Below are 13,336 nucleotides of genomic sequence, written 5' to 3'. Positions count from 1 at the left end.
CATATGTGTACCCCAGCTTACTGTGAAACAGGCAAGGGGATTGCTGGAGTGACAGAAAGGCCCCACCTCAAAAGAAATTACTAAAATTTAGAAATAGCTAGGTGTTTATAATGGAAAGGAAAAGTTACCTGAAGCTTCGGAGTTCCATCATGTACTCTGACAGTGGGTGGGAAGTGTAGCTGCAGAGGACACCTCTGTCCCTGCCCATGCACGGGAGTGGAGAGCATTTTTACTGGAAGGCCTGAAACCTCTCCTCGTGCCATGAGCCATCGCTTTGGGATGGAGGCTCATAAAAGACACGTCAGCAACCACTTTATGCCCATTGCCTGCATGCCTGAGAATGAAAGGGTTTTCTCCTTTATGATAATGAGATCTTTTGGTTTTCGGGGCCATTTCTAGTTTTTCTGTTTCTAAGTTCAAGTTTTTCAAAAGCTTTCAACATTTTTCTCATCTCCACCCAGTTATTAATACATTGTTTAATGTAGGAGCAGTGGGAAAATGTTCTTTGAGCCACAGACATCTTTAATCTGTGAAGTTGAGTCTTCATCAAAGGAAATCAATACTCAGAAATGGTTATCACCTTATATCTACTCATTGGAAACACAGTGATTAGGAGAGTTGATGTGTCAAGTGACTGAAGATGTCTGCCTCCAAGGACCACAAGTGGAGAACAGATAGTAACCAAAAGAGGGATGAGAGAGAAGTCAGCCGCCTGAGCCAGCACACAGGACTGGGGAGACACCGGGACCCAGCTGCTTCCTCAGTGGGTTCTATAGGTCTGCACACATACACACCTAATCCTCCATCAGCCTCCTGCTGCCTGCTGCCTTTATCTCAGGTAGACAGTCACCAAGGCACAGGCCTGTCTGCATCAGTTTACATTGTTAAGACTTTTAAAAAAAATGTATATAACAGTGCCTAAAGTTTCTGTTCCCGTTCATTTATGCTTTAGGACATACTTGAAGGAGGAAGGAGCTTCTTGCTCAGGAACCACAGTCATTTGTTCTTTGCTTAGGAGGCCATTTCCTTGCCACAGTGTGGTAAAGCAGACAACTCCCACATGTAGACAGTGGATCCTTCACAATGGTGCATGGATGCTGAAAATGAAGTAACAGAATGAAAAGCAAACATTCATTTACAGATATGTACAAATGAATATTTCTAGTTCTAAGTAAAACCCCAAATGCTAATTTCTGTAGGGTAAAAAAATTTAGTTCAATGTCAAGCTAGGCATACATTTTTTAGATACAACAGCAAAATACAAGTTTAATTGTCACAATTTATACCTATGAGACATTTAAGAATAAAAGGACACCTGCAAACCCAGATTGGAGGTTTTACAATCTTTTCAGCTTCACAGGTCTTGTGGCTAATTTTTGCGGTGGTGGTAGTGGTGTTGGTGTGGGTGGGGACAGACTTGTTGCTTCTTGAAACACTAAATGTTGTCCGGGATGTCTCCAGTTCCCAGCTCAAATGAACCCCATACTGAGTCGCAGAAATTTTGTAGCACACTAGCCCCCACATCAGATTTTAACTATGTCAAGTTTTATCCGATTATGTTGTTTTTCTTTTAATAAAAGTTAACCTACCGAGCTACATAATGGACATTATTATTTACTCCTTTATACCTACTCCCCACCCCCGTTAAGGATAAATTATACTGCTAAGTCATCAGAAAATTCTGTAGTCCCCAGATAAACGCACATTTCTGTTTACAGTGTCTGAGAATCCTTGTTTGCCCATTCTATCAGTTTGTTATTGTTGTTGTTGTTTTTTTGTTTTTTTTGTTTTTTTTCTTTTCCCAAAGCTGCTTTGGTTTGGAAATGTGTATTCATACAGTGGGTGTGTGGACCAAATGGATTCACAGATGGTGACGCCAAGCCGAGACCCTGGTCTATCCCGAAGACAGTTTGCGATCTCGTGGGGTCCAGATTAGCTCAGCCTCTGAATTTTAGGAAAACAAGCTGTTTTGTTGCACTCTCCCCTCTGTAGAAACTTTGGTCACCGCGACTACGGGCCGGACGTCCGCCCCTTGCTCGCCGAGGCTGTGCGCCTGCGCAGCTCAGGTTGCCTGGAAACCGCACGCCACAATCGCGCGCTCCAGGTGCTGTGGGCGGTTGGGCCTCAGTTTCCAGGAGGGGGCGGAGCAGCCGGTTAGAAGCGGAGCCCGCCGAGGCCCTCCCCGCCGCCCGCTGCGCTGCGCTGACCCTGCCTCTCCCCACGCAGCACAGCGGATCGTCCCCGGCCGCCGCGGTCTGCCCAGAGCGATGCCGCTGCCCGACACCATGTTCTGCGCGCAGCAGATCCACATCCCCCCGGAGCTGCCGGACATCCTCAAGCAGTTCACCAAGGCTGCCATCCGTACGCAGCCGGCGGACGTGCTGCAGTGGTCGGCAGGGTAAGGCCGGCCTGGGAACCTCACCCGGTTACCGAGTACAGACGCCTACATTGTGGGTGTAGACTAACAAAGCTTGCACACCAACCGCGGGGCTAAAAGAGGCTCCGCTGAGTTAAAAAAAAAGTTACAGGGATGTTACAGTGAAACCGCTCAGAACAACTGACTTAAGTTCCTTCCCCCAACCCCACTGAGGCTGAGGTATGCGAAGGCTGCCACCTGAGAAAATTGGCTAGCACAGCTCACAGCTAGCAAACCTTCACACTCTAGAAATAAGGACACGAACCCTGGGCCTGGCCAGTATAGTCATACCACTCATTCTTTCGGTTTTTACACGAGAACTCTGCCACTGTTTAAATCACGAGAATAAATATTTTTAGCCAATTTTTGCTAACTTTCTCTGAACTGTATAACTAAGGTGGTTTCATTTCTTTTGGCTGTTTTAATAACTCAACTTATTTTACCTATTTTTTTTTTTTTTTGGTTCTTTTTTTTTTTTTTCGGAGCTGGGGACCGAACCCAGGGCCTTACGCTTCCTAGGCAAGCGCTCTACCACTGAGCTAAATCCCCAACCCCTAACTCAACTTATTTTAAAACAACATCTCTGGAGGTAAAAACCCCAAATCATCTGAAGCAGGCAACAGGCTTTTGGGGTGGCGGCTTCCATATTTGATTCAGCTGTTGGAACTGCACTCTAATGGCCATTCTACAATCCATGGGTTCTCTTCTGCCTTACTCTCCTTGAGGATTCCTGTGATGCATTTAGGAGCCATACAGTTTGTTCAGGATAGCTCTCCACCTAAAGTCCTTAATCGTGCAAAGATGTACCTCTCACAGGCCCCAGGGAAAGGACCTGGATGTCTCTTATTTAGCTCTGTCAGGGCCACCTTTGACTGTTCTCTCAATGTCCCCTCTACGATATTACGCTTAAGCCTTAGAGAAAGGGCTAGCTTTTTATGAAAGTTTATGTGCACTCCGAGACTCTGCCCCAACCGGGCACATTTGATAATACTTCCGAGAGAGTTTTTTGAGGCCTTGCTCAAGAACTCCATGATTCATTTGATTGGTGATGAGGGCGACTATAGGATAGGTATGAGTTTGCCAAGCCACAAATGGGGCCTGGACCGATAGGTCCACAGTTCTGCATCTGATTCTCTCATGGCTGTCCGAACCACTCCTTAGATCATTAACAAAACCACAGAGAGGAGCACAAGTCTTAGTTGTAGGCAGAGTTGACCCTGAGGGGTGAAGAGAGAGGGGGTTATCTTTGATCTACACAGTCTCCACTTTCCGCATACACCCATGCTACAGACTTAGAGGTTTCTGGGGACTCATATACACACCTGTTGCCCTGGTGCTTACTTTCACGTACATTTTCCTGTACAAATTCTTTGGTTAACGACTGTGGCTCAAGACCCTGCCTGGCACAAGGCCTCCCTCTGGTCAAATCTGATAGAAATCCACCCGAGTTGTTGCCCTGAGCCATTTCTGTGCCTCCTTTGCCTCCAGCCTAAGCATTTTCAGTGACCTGGAATGGAACGATTGGGGGTGGGAGGGTGGCAGGCAGGACGGGGAAAGATGGAAAGCGGGAAGTAGATGACCTTTGTGTATGCCCACACCACCTCCAAGTGAACGTGTAGAGCTGTCTAATGCCACATAGCCCAGAAAGCAGCTGTTGAAAAGGAATAGCCTATGTTGGGGATTTAGCTCAGTGGTAGAGCGCTTGCCTCGCAAACGCAAGGCCCTGGGTTCGGTCCCCAGCTCCGAAAAAAAAAAAGAAAAAGAAAAAAAAAAAAAAAAAGAGTGTCTCAGAAAAGGAATAGCCTTAGGCATGGAGTGCTGGAGAGATGGGGCACTGTTAAAAGTATTTGCTTGCTTTCCTGATGGACCTGACTTGAACTCCTAGCACCCACATTACAGAGTTTACAGCCAACTGTGACTCCAGTTCCTGGACATGGACATCTGCACCTACACACACACACATACACACACACACAACACACACACACACACACACACACACACACACAAAAATAAAAATATTGGGGTTGGGGATTTAGCTCAGTGGTAGAGCGCTTGCCTAGCAAGCACAAGTCCCTGGGTTCGGTCCTCAGCTCCAAAAAAAAAAAAAAAAAAAATATATATATATATATATATATATATATATATATATATATGTATAAAACAAAGAAACACAGCACTCAGAAGAAGGGAGATGAACCACAGTTCAGTGAGGCTCTCCTGGTTCCCATGTAAGCTCTCTGTCACTTGGTGCTTCCAGGACCCTCAGATAGCAATCAGCATGTCTGCTTTGCAGACAGAGAACCCACAGTGCACAGTGAAGTTCAAGGAGGTTGTCCAGCCAAGGTCCCGGGATTTGAGTGTGGTCCGCTGGCTTTGGGAGCTCCCAGCACATCTGCTGGGGTGACGAGAGAGTGTTGCCTCTGTGCTGATCTCTTCAGTGATGTCTCTCCTTCCAGGTATTTTTCAGCCCTGTCCCGAGGAGACCCACTTCCCGTAAAGGACAGAATTGAAATGCCTGTGGCTACACAGAAGACTGACACAGGCCTGACCCAGGGACTCCTGAAAGTCCTGCACAAGCAGGTGGGTGAACCTCTTCACTGCCCATGCTGCTGGTACCTCGTTGTGTCTCTTGAAACATTGGGATGCCTCCCCACTGTCCCCAGGCCTGCTCTGCCATGTTTAAATCTGACGTTATTTCTTGGAAAGAACCCCAAGAGCTAGCTTTTTCATGTATAGATTTTATTTTTATTTTGTGAATGTGTGTTGGAGATCAACAAACCACCAGAGATTTGTTTCATTTTTTTTTTTTTTTGGAGAGATAGAAACATGCTATGTAGTCCCAGAGATCCTCAATCTTGAGGTGACCCTCGTAACCCAGCGTCCTGAGTGTTAGGAGTACAGGTGGGCATTCTGCTCTAGTTTTGAAGTTAGTTTTGAACTTGGAGATATTCTGGACAGTAGGAACCATGTGCTCCCCATGGGAGTGCTCATTTCAGGAGGCCACTGTGGGGTGTGTTTTCTTCATTGACTCCTCTTTCTCCACTCACCCTTTCCTGTAAGTGCTCCCTTATTCTCGTGTGTGTGTGTGTGTGTGTGTGTGTGTGTGTGTGTGTGTGCGCGCGCGAGTGCGCATGTGCAGGAGGGAATCCCCAGCTGAGCTGAGGAGCTGAGGAGTCTCGGTCCCCTCCTTCATGTCTTCTCTTCTTCTTTTCATTGCTTCCTGTCTTCCTGTCTTCTTCCGACGAGAAAGTCACACCAGGTGGAAAATCTCATGAACGAGATTTATTAGAGTGTCCAGTATGGAGGGATGAATCCGAGGATGGCTACCCTCTGCTCCTGGGAGCGGAGAGCAATGAGCTAGACAAAGAGGCAGTGCTTTTATATAGGATTTCCGAGAGGTGGAGCTTCTCAGGACAGAGGTTTCCAGATTGAGGGGTGGTGGGATTTCAAGTCCTGATCTTGGGGAGCTCAGGGACTGGGGGTTTTCCTGCTCAGGGATTGGCCGCTTTTTTCACCCCCCTTTTCCCTGCATCAGGCCCATGGGTTAGGGTGGAAAGTCTCTCCCTGCTGAAGCCAGCTTTTGCTGAGGTGTCGTCTCTGTGGCACTGCTGTGGGGAGGCTGGAGAGGAGGCACTGCCACTGTGGGCAGATCCTGAGAGACAGCTCCTGCCTCAAGAAAGTTGTAGGCTGAGGCAGGAAAGGTGCAGTCACCATGGACAGCTGCTTTTCAGGGGTGGCTCCTGCGGTGGTGGGAAAAGTGACCACTATGGCTATCTCCTGCAGCATCGGTGACAGCTACACGCTGAGGGAATGTGACTGTGCTGTTGTTTTTGACAGCTTCTACAGGGCCATCTTGTTATAGGCAGCTGTACCACTAAGGAACTACTACACCTGGAGCACAATGTTTTAGGCAGGACTGGGTCCCACATTTTAAAGTCTATGCCACCACACTCAGCTTTTAGGTGGGTGTTTGAGTGGCAAACACTTTCCCCACTGAGCCATCCTCTAGCCTCTTCTCTTTTGAAATGTTGCTAATATCCATCTACCTGCTTCATCCTGGCACGCCCTTCCCCTATCTCCCTTCCTAGCTCTTCTTACCAGGGTGGACACAGTCCACAGTCACAGGGTACAGTCCATAGTCAGTCACATGGCACAGTCCACAGTCACACAGTACAGTCCACAGTCACATGGTGCAATCTACAGTCACACAGTACAGTTCAGTCACATGGTATAGTCTACAGTCACACAGCACAGTCCACAGTCAGTCACACAGTACAGTTCATAGTCAGTCACACAGTACAGTCCATAGTCAGTCACACAGTACAGTTCATAGTCAGTCACACAGTACAGTCCACAGTCAGTCACACAGTACAGTTCATAATCAGTCACACAGTACAGTTCATAGTCAGTCACACAGTACAGTCCATAGTCAGTCACACAGCACAGTTCATAGTCAGTCACACAGTACAGTCCATAGTCAGTCACACAGCACAGTTCATAGTCAGTCACACAGCACAGTCCACAGTCACATGGTACAGTCCACATCTCCCACACATATGATGGTTATTATGAGTTAAAGTCTTCAGAAGCATTTTTCTGGTTTCACAGAGTTTCTACTTACATTGAGTGTGTAATATTGTGTTTTCTAAACAGTGTAGCCACAAACAATATGTGGAATTAGCAGATCTTGAGAAGAAGTGGAAAAATTTGTGCCTTCCAGTAGAAAAGTTCAGAGCAATCGTGGATCTGGATCCGAGTGAAGACAAAATGGAATGGATCAAATTTTTAGCACTTGGATGTAGCTCACTGGGTGGGGTAGGTACCTACAAATGTTATCTTAATATTGTTATTTCATCATCTGTCTGACTACATGTCAGACTGGGCTTCAGTAGCTACTGAAAACAGGTTGATTATCTTATTAACTAATGTTGTTTTCCCAGACCTCAGTTATATGATTAAAAAACCACAGTTCCAAAGATGTTGGGCATGGAGGAAACATCTGGACACACTTGGGATATATTTAGGCTTTCAGATGGGATCTACCAATGAGTTCTTTGGTTGAGCAGTATACGTTTGAAAGCTGGTAACAGGTTTCTTCGTCTGTGGGAAGAGACATAAAACTACATTGTATTTGACTTACAATCCAGTAGTAATAACTAGTAGGTATGGTGTAACATTGCTGGCATTACAATGGAACTCCGACAATTTTGGAATAAGATGGCAACATGACTAATCGTCCTCAGTTGGGGAGCAGTGGCCTTTGTGGGCCTGGGATTTAGGCCTGAGGTGAGTGGAGGCTGCAGTGGGAGGATGTGGGCGGAGCTTTGAAGGGAGGCTGGAATCTGAAGACCCTGTGGTTAAGAGAACACTTGGTGCTTGTGAAGAAAGGGGTTTCAGAAGGAGAAGCAACCTTTTTAATTTTTTTCTGTCTGGATACATATTTTATATTGCCTCTTCAGTCTGTCAGTTCTGAGTACCTAGCTGTATATAATTCATAATTTTTCATGTGCCTTTAACAATAGGGTGCTGGATCCTCTGTTAGCCTCTCAATGGAGAACTGTCTGTCTCTAACTCAGGTCCTCGGGAAGGGCAATGAATGCCCGTAACCACTGAACGAGCTCCTGTCCTTCCTTCCTCTAATGTTGGTCCGTGTTCACGTTTCTTTTTTCTTTGTCCAGAGTTACTCTGCATCAGATGGCACCGGCACTGAGACATTGACAGTAAAATCCCAGCTGCACGTGCCCTTTCCTGCCACCATCTCTGCTTTCTCTGGCCTTTGCCTTCTACGTATGCATTGACAAATGCCCCAGGAAGCACACCATCAGAGCTGGGTTTTGTTTTATGATGGGATAGCTAGATAGGTGTCTCCTGGAACTTCATTTCTGGTGGCATTGGGGGTGCCTTTGTCTGCGTAGCTTATGCATGTCCTTGGTTGGACAGGCGACTGAATCTTCTGCAGTGTGGGCTCCGTCAGAGGAAGCTCTGTTCCTTCAGAGAAGGCAGGTGTCAGGCTGGTGACCGTGTGCCCAGCCATAGTTGGATATGTGGTTTCTGGTCAGCTTTGGGCTCATTGTGTGGAGGCCCAGACGCTGACACGTGTTCTCACAGGGGCTGGGCTGCCCAGTGGATTATTCCTTGGAAAGGGAAGGCAAATGTGATTACTACAGAAACTGTCAGTGTGCTCACAGGAACGCTGAAGTTAACATTAAATTAACAGAGAATACTAACATTTGGGGTTAGTGTTGACAGTTTATGCCTCTAAAAATAGGTGCAACAGTTTGCTCTTAACAAGAAAGAACAGGTTAATTCATGATGTTGGCTTCATCTTAGTCATGAAAAAGGCCAAGCCATGTACATCAATCAACACTAGGTGGCGCCATTTTGTAAAGGAAGGCGCTTCATCTTCTGCTGTGATTACTTGAAAACAACCGAGATCCTGTTTATTCTATGCCACTTTGTTGTTACAAAATAAATTTACACCAAAAAAGCATACTGTTCACAGAGGGGTCCTTCCTGTCCCCTAGCCTAAGTCTTCACTGGCTCTAACTGCTTTGCTTGCCTTCTATTCTCTTAGGTGCCCAGTAGCACATAGGCTCAGTGTCAGTATCTTTCCTGCCACTGGACCGTATGGGGGGATCTGTTCTCCCCGGGCATGGAGTGTGAACTGTTTCAGTATGGGCTGTGTGGCAGGGAGGTACCCAAGCCCAGCATAACCATCAGCACACTTGACAGCACAACTGCTCGTGCAGACCCACCTGTGGAGCCCGGGTTACACGGGGCCCTGTGGCCTGGACATGCACAAGCCCACAGTAGGGATAGCAAGGGAGTTCTGGCTTTCTGCATTCTAAAAACTATTTCCCAAAGGAGAGATGAAGAAGCCAGCTTGTAGGTGTGTTGGGAGCTCTTTTTGCTAGATCGTTGCCAGTCAGGAAGCAAGGGCACAAAATGTGAGATGCTGTTCCATGATGACTTCAGGGACTGGCTCCATGGTGGCAGGAAGGCAGGTGGCAAGTGACAGATGACGTTATCACAATAAGAGCATAGAAACCCTAGCGAAGACACTGTGCTACCTCAGTACAGAAGAAAGGAAAGAAACTTGGTTCCTGTATATTTTTTAGGTAGGAATCTATTATGGGCCATTTTTTCCTCCATTTTACCCCCCTTTTCATGGATTAATTGAGCAAGAAGGAAGTGTTTGAGGCTTGGTCATACAGTGTTTCTCTGCAACCTCGTTCCTGTTGCGTCATTGTTACTCTGCAGGCCTCCAAGAAAGACCAGAAGCCTGTGCATAAACTGTGAGAGAATGCTGAGAATATCGGTCAGGCTGCAGGTGGAAGGTCGGGTGCAGGTAGAGTTAGGTTGCGTCTTGGGGAGCTTAGCAGTAGGCAGGTCTGAGAGAGGTTCACAGGTCATAGAGGAGTTTCCTGGGCCTGACAGAGTCCTAAAGCCTTCTGTATGAGTGAGGTTGAAGGCTGGACAGCAGGGACATTGACAGATGCATAGTGCTGTCTGTCCTGCCAACTGTGCCCTCTTCAGGGGCAGCTCAGAGGGGCACTAGGTCCCTGTGTGCCTTGACACGGCACAGAGTCTGTTTCTGCACCCAGTCAGGCTGCACTGACTAAAGGTTATGGTTAAATGGCCCTAGACTCCAAATCCAGAAGCACGTGGAGGAAGCTGCTGATTAAAGATGATGTGCTTATCTTGTTTGTGGCAGTCATTCGCATTTCATCTGCGAATCACTGTGTCTGCTCTGTTGCATTCTGGTCAAATCTTTCTTGTTGCTTAGGTGTAGAAAACACTCTGAAGACTGTTTTCAGAGCACATTTGTGTTTCTGTCTCTGGTGTTGGCTTGTCATCTCTGTGACTCTGAGACTGACTGTGTCCCATCCTTGTCCCATCCCCTGCTCAGACCCTGAACACGGCCATGAAGAACGTGTGTGAGATCCTCACCTCTGACCCAGAGGGTGGCCCCGCTCGCATTCCCTTTGAGACGTTTGCCTACATTTACCAGTACTTGTCTGCATTGGATCCAGAATTCTCGGCCGTGGAGACCGAGACCTATCTTGCCAATTTAAGAGACACGTCGTAAGTACAAAACTGTGGGTTTCTGGTGTGTTGACAGTTGGAGAATCTCCTTCACCCACGTCTTTGCTGAGAATTTGCCCCTGGTGGAAGGCACAGATGTCCACCTTGATTCCAACAGTCTTGTCGGGGAACTGCCTATCAGAGACCATAAGCAGAAGAGCCGCAGCCCCCAGCTGGTCTCCTCAGTGCCCTCAGGATGGGGACTTAGGTTCTATCTTCCTTGACACTAGATAGAGAAAATATGTCTTGTCACAGAAGAGCCCAATTCTACTAGAGTTTTTTTTTTTTTTTTAAAGATTTATTTATTTATTATATATAAGTACACTGTAGCTGTCTTCAGATACACCAGAAGAGGGCATCGGATCTCCTTACAGATGGTTGTGAGCCACCATGTGGTTGCTGGGAATTGAACTCATGACCTCTGGAAGAGCAGTCGGGTGCTCTTAACCGCTGAGCCATCTCTCCAGCCCCTCTACTAGAGTTTTAAACAGATGGAGTTTCCCTCACCAATGCATGAAAGAGAGGTGACTTGGCAGCAGTGGGCAGCCTGGCTGCGCCTGTGGACACCGCTGTGTTACCAATTACAATGTGGACTTGAGGAACTGGCACATGACTTGTACACACTGTGTCTTCATGCTGTCAACACTGATAGAATATGGAGTAGTGAAGGTCCTTTGGCACTCTTGACTTCACTCATGGCTGCCTTTGACTAGTAAGTGGCCTGAGGCGCCCACATCTGAGATGTTCTGTTCCTGTTCTCTGTGGATGTGGATGTACTGCCATCTTGGTTGGAGAGGGCTTGTCACTTCTATGTGGGAAGCTCATAAGTTTTTTAGGCTAGGTCTTTTCTAATGCTCCCCAGGATTATCTCAGGAAGTGTGACTCCATGACACTGAGGTGGATGTGTGGAGGAGAGGGGGCTTGACAGCCAAGCCAAATATGGCAGCTGATGAGAATGTTGACAGAAGCGAGACTAAAAGGTAACTAGGAGACAGAAGTGCAGTCTGTGGCTTGCTGTGAATGGCTGGTTGCAGGGAGAGGGTGGGGAGGTGGGCAGGACTGTGAATAGGGATAGGTTAGTATTATAAGGGGAGCAGCTGGAGATAAGGGCTCTAAATGGCCAAGGGGGGTTTCAGCTTGTCCTGTACTCATTAGCACTCACCTTGAAAAATCCCCACTGTAGTTGTTCAAGGAAGCATTGTGGGCTGGCCTGGCTGCCCAGGTAATGTGATGCCTGGCTAAGCGCGGCCATTGACCTTCCGGTTGGTGCTCTTTGGGTGCTCTGAGTGCGCCCCTGAGTTGTGGTATGGCATGTGGTGAACACCCAGAAGCCAGGGCCAGACTGCTTGACTGCCACCTCTCCTGCCCCTCCCTCTTCAGCTTCTTAATTAGATTTCTCTTTTTAAATAGAGGGAACTGTTGCTTATATGACTGCCTATTGCAAATACATTTATCCACCCCACAGTTCGTTCACGTTGTCACCTACTTGCTGCCTGCTTGGTTCTGACAGCTTTTGATATTCCCTTGCTATCTATACCTTTGTGGGCAGTGGTGCTGTGCATGATCTGTCCTAGCTGTTGAGGCATAGGGAGCCATGTGGGCTCTGCAGCCCTGGTTCTCTCTGGCCTATGTCAGAGAGAGAGAGAGAGAGAGAGAGAGAGAGAGAGAGAGAGAGAGAGAGAGAGGAGACAGAGACAGAGAGAGAGGAGGGGAGGGAGGGAGGAGGGAGGGAGGGGGATGGGGAGAGAAAGGGAAGGGGAGAGGGGAAGGGGGAGGGAGGGGGGAGAGGGGGAGTTTTGGGGTGGGTGGCATTGGCAACAGAGACCTCTCTGGCTAGAGTGAGCGGGAGGCATGGGAAGATTAGAGGGATCACTTGCTGTGTCAAAAACCAGGGTGTGCTGTGATCACTGCTTAGTATAAAGTAGCTCCCAGACATGGATGGCTTTTGTTGTTTGTTGATTGGTTGTTCGAGACAGGGTTTCTCTGTATAGCTCTGAATGCCCAGAAACTTTCTAGACCAGACTGGCCTCGAACTCAGAGATCTGCCTGGTTCTGCCTCCTGAGTGTGGAGATGTAAGGTACAGTATGGATATTTCACCTGGAAATAAACATCCATTGTTGTACAAGAAAATAGAGCTATCCTGTCCTGCCCAGAGTTCGTGCTTGTTGGCAGGAGGCTGGTGAAACTTAAGTGCTCAGTGTTGGGATAATCTTGTAAAATGGTTCATATCCTGTAAAAAGAATGTTTCTAATGCTGTGTCTGTTTCCCATCCAGAGAATCTAGAAAGAATGGCATGATAGGACTTTCGGACTTCGTCATTGGAAAAAAGCCAGTATAGGAAGCCTTGAAGAGAAAGCTCTGAAGAGTAGAGCCTTAATGCAGAGAGGAACACGTTTAATGTTGAAGCTTTTGCGAAACCTTGGCGCCAAATACAGCTTGTCATTACCTTGTGACTTGTGACTTGAGTTTTTCTCAGTGGAGCAGTACTGTGGCAGGTGCTCACAGGGCCACTTGGTCACTGCTTCTTACTGCACTGTGGAAGGACCTCACAGTGGGGGAAAACGGAGCTGGAGAGGGTAGGGAGTGGAGTGGGGGCAGTTTTCAGTGTCCAGCCCTTTCTTGCCTAGAAGACTACACAGATGGTTGGCTTCTCAGTGCTGAGAATCTCTCAGAAGTGGAACTTTCTGAGACAAGGGCATTCACAGCTGGAACAGAATTCTTATTTTGATGAAATGTGTACATTTTAAAAACTATAATGTTGATGTTATTTCTGGTTCTTCTAGCCCCATGCTCCCAGAAATAAGATGTAGACTCCAAATATACTTACAAAT

The 13,336-nt window shown here is 47.3% G+C and overlaps 1 protein-coding gene and 1 long non-coding RNA gene across 2 annotated transcripts; one reads left to right on the top strand and one right to left on the bottom strand.

The window, feature by feature from the left end:
- Window positions 1-919: 919 nt before the first annotated feature.
- On the bottom strand, window positions 920-1,843 carry LOC102553736 (uncharacterized). The gene is made up of 2 exons (XR_351509.5): window positions 1,705-1,843; window positions 920-1,097 (listed from the first exon to the last, which is right to left on the bottom strand). It is a non-coding gene; the product is annotated as an uncharacterized LOC102553736 (long non-coding RNA).
- A 424-nt stretch (window positions 1,844-2,267) lies between these two features.
- Window positions 2,268-12,955, top strand: Ropn1l (rhophilin associated tail protein 1-like). The gene is made up of 5 exons (NM_001191086.1): window positions 2,268-2,398; window positions 4,876-4,999; window positions 7,073-7,234; window positions 10,329-10,504; window positions 12,780-12,955. The coding sequence occupies exons 1-5, from the start codon at window positions 2,268-2,270 to the stop codon at window positions 12,841-12,843; spliced, it is 657 nt and encodes a 218-aa protein (NP_001178015.1). The 3' UTR covers window positions 12,844-12,955.
- Window positions 12,956-13,336: the final 381 nt, after the last annotated feature.

The sequence above is a fragment of the Rattus norvegicus genome, chromosome 2 (assembly GCF_036323735.1).
Source record: "Rattus norvegicus strain BN/NHsdMcwi chromosome 2, GRCr8, whole genome shotgun sequence".
In the NCBI taxonomy this organism is placed as follows: domain Eukaryota; kingdom Metazoa; phylum Chordata; class Mammalia; order Rodentia; family Muridae; genus Rattus; species Rattus norvegicus.
Note: the sequence above shows the minus strand (reverse complement) of the source record. Positions and strands in the feature narration are given on the sequence as shown.

What these genes read in the sequence shown, in the direction of transcription:
- Ropn1l (NM_001191086.1), top strand. Translation starts at nt 2,268, where the DNA reads ATGCCGCTGCCCGACACCATGTTCTGCGCGCAGCAGATCCACATCCCC. An exon ending in GTGCTGCAGTGGTCGGCAGG is followed by an intron (nt 2,399 to 4,875) that starts GTAAGGCCGGCC and finishes CTCTCCTTCCAG; the next exon opens with GTATTTTTCAGCCCTGTCCC. An exon ending in TGAAAGTCCTGCACAAGCAG is followed by an intron (nt 5,000 to 7,072) that starts GTGGGTGAACCT and finishes TTTTCTAAACAG; the next exon opens with TGTAGCCACAAACAATATGT.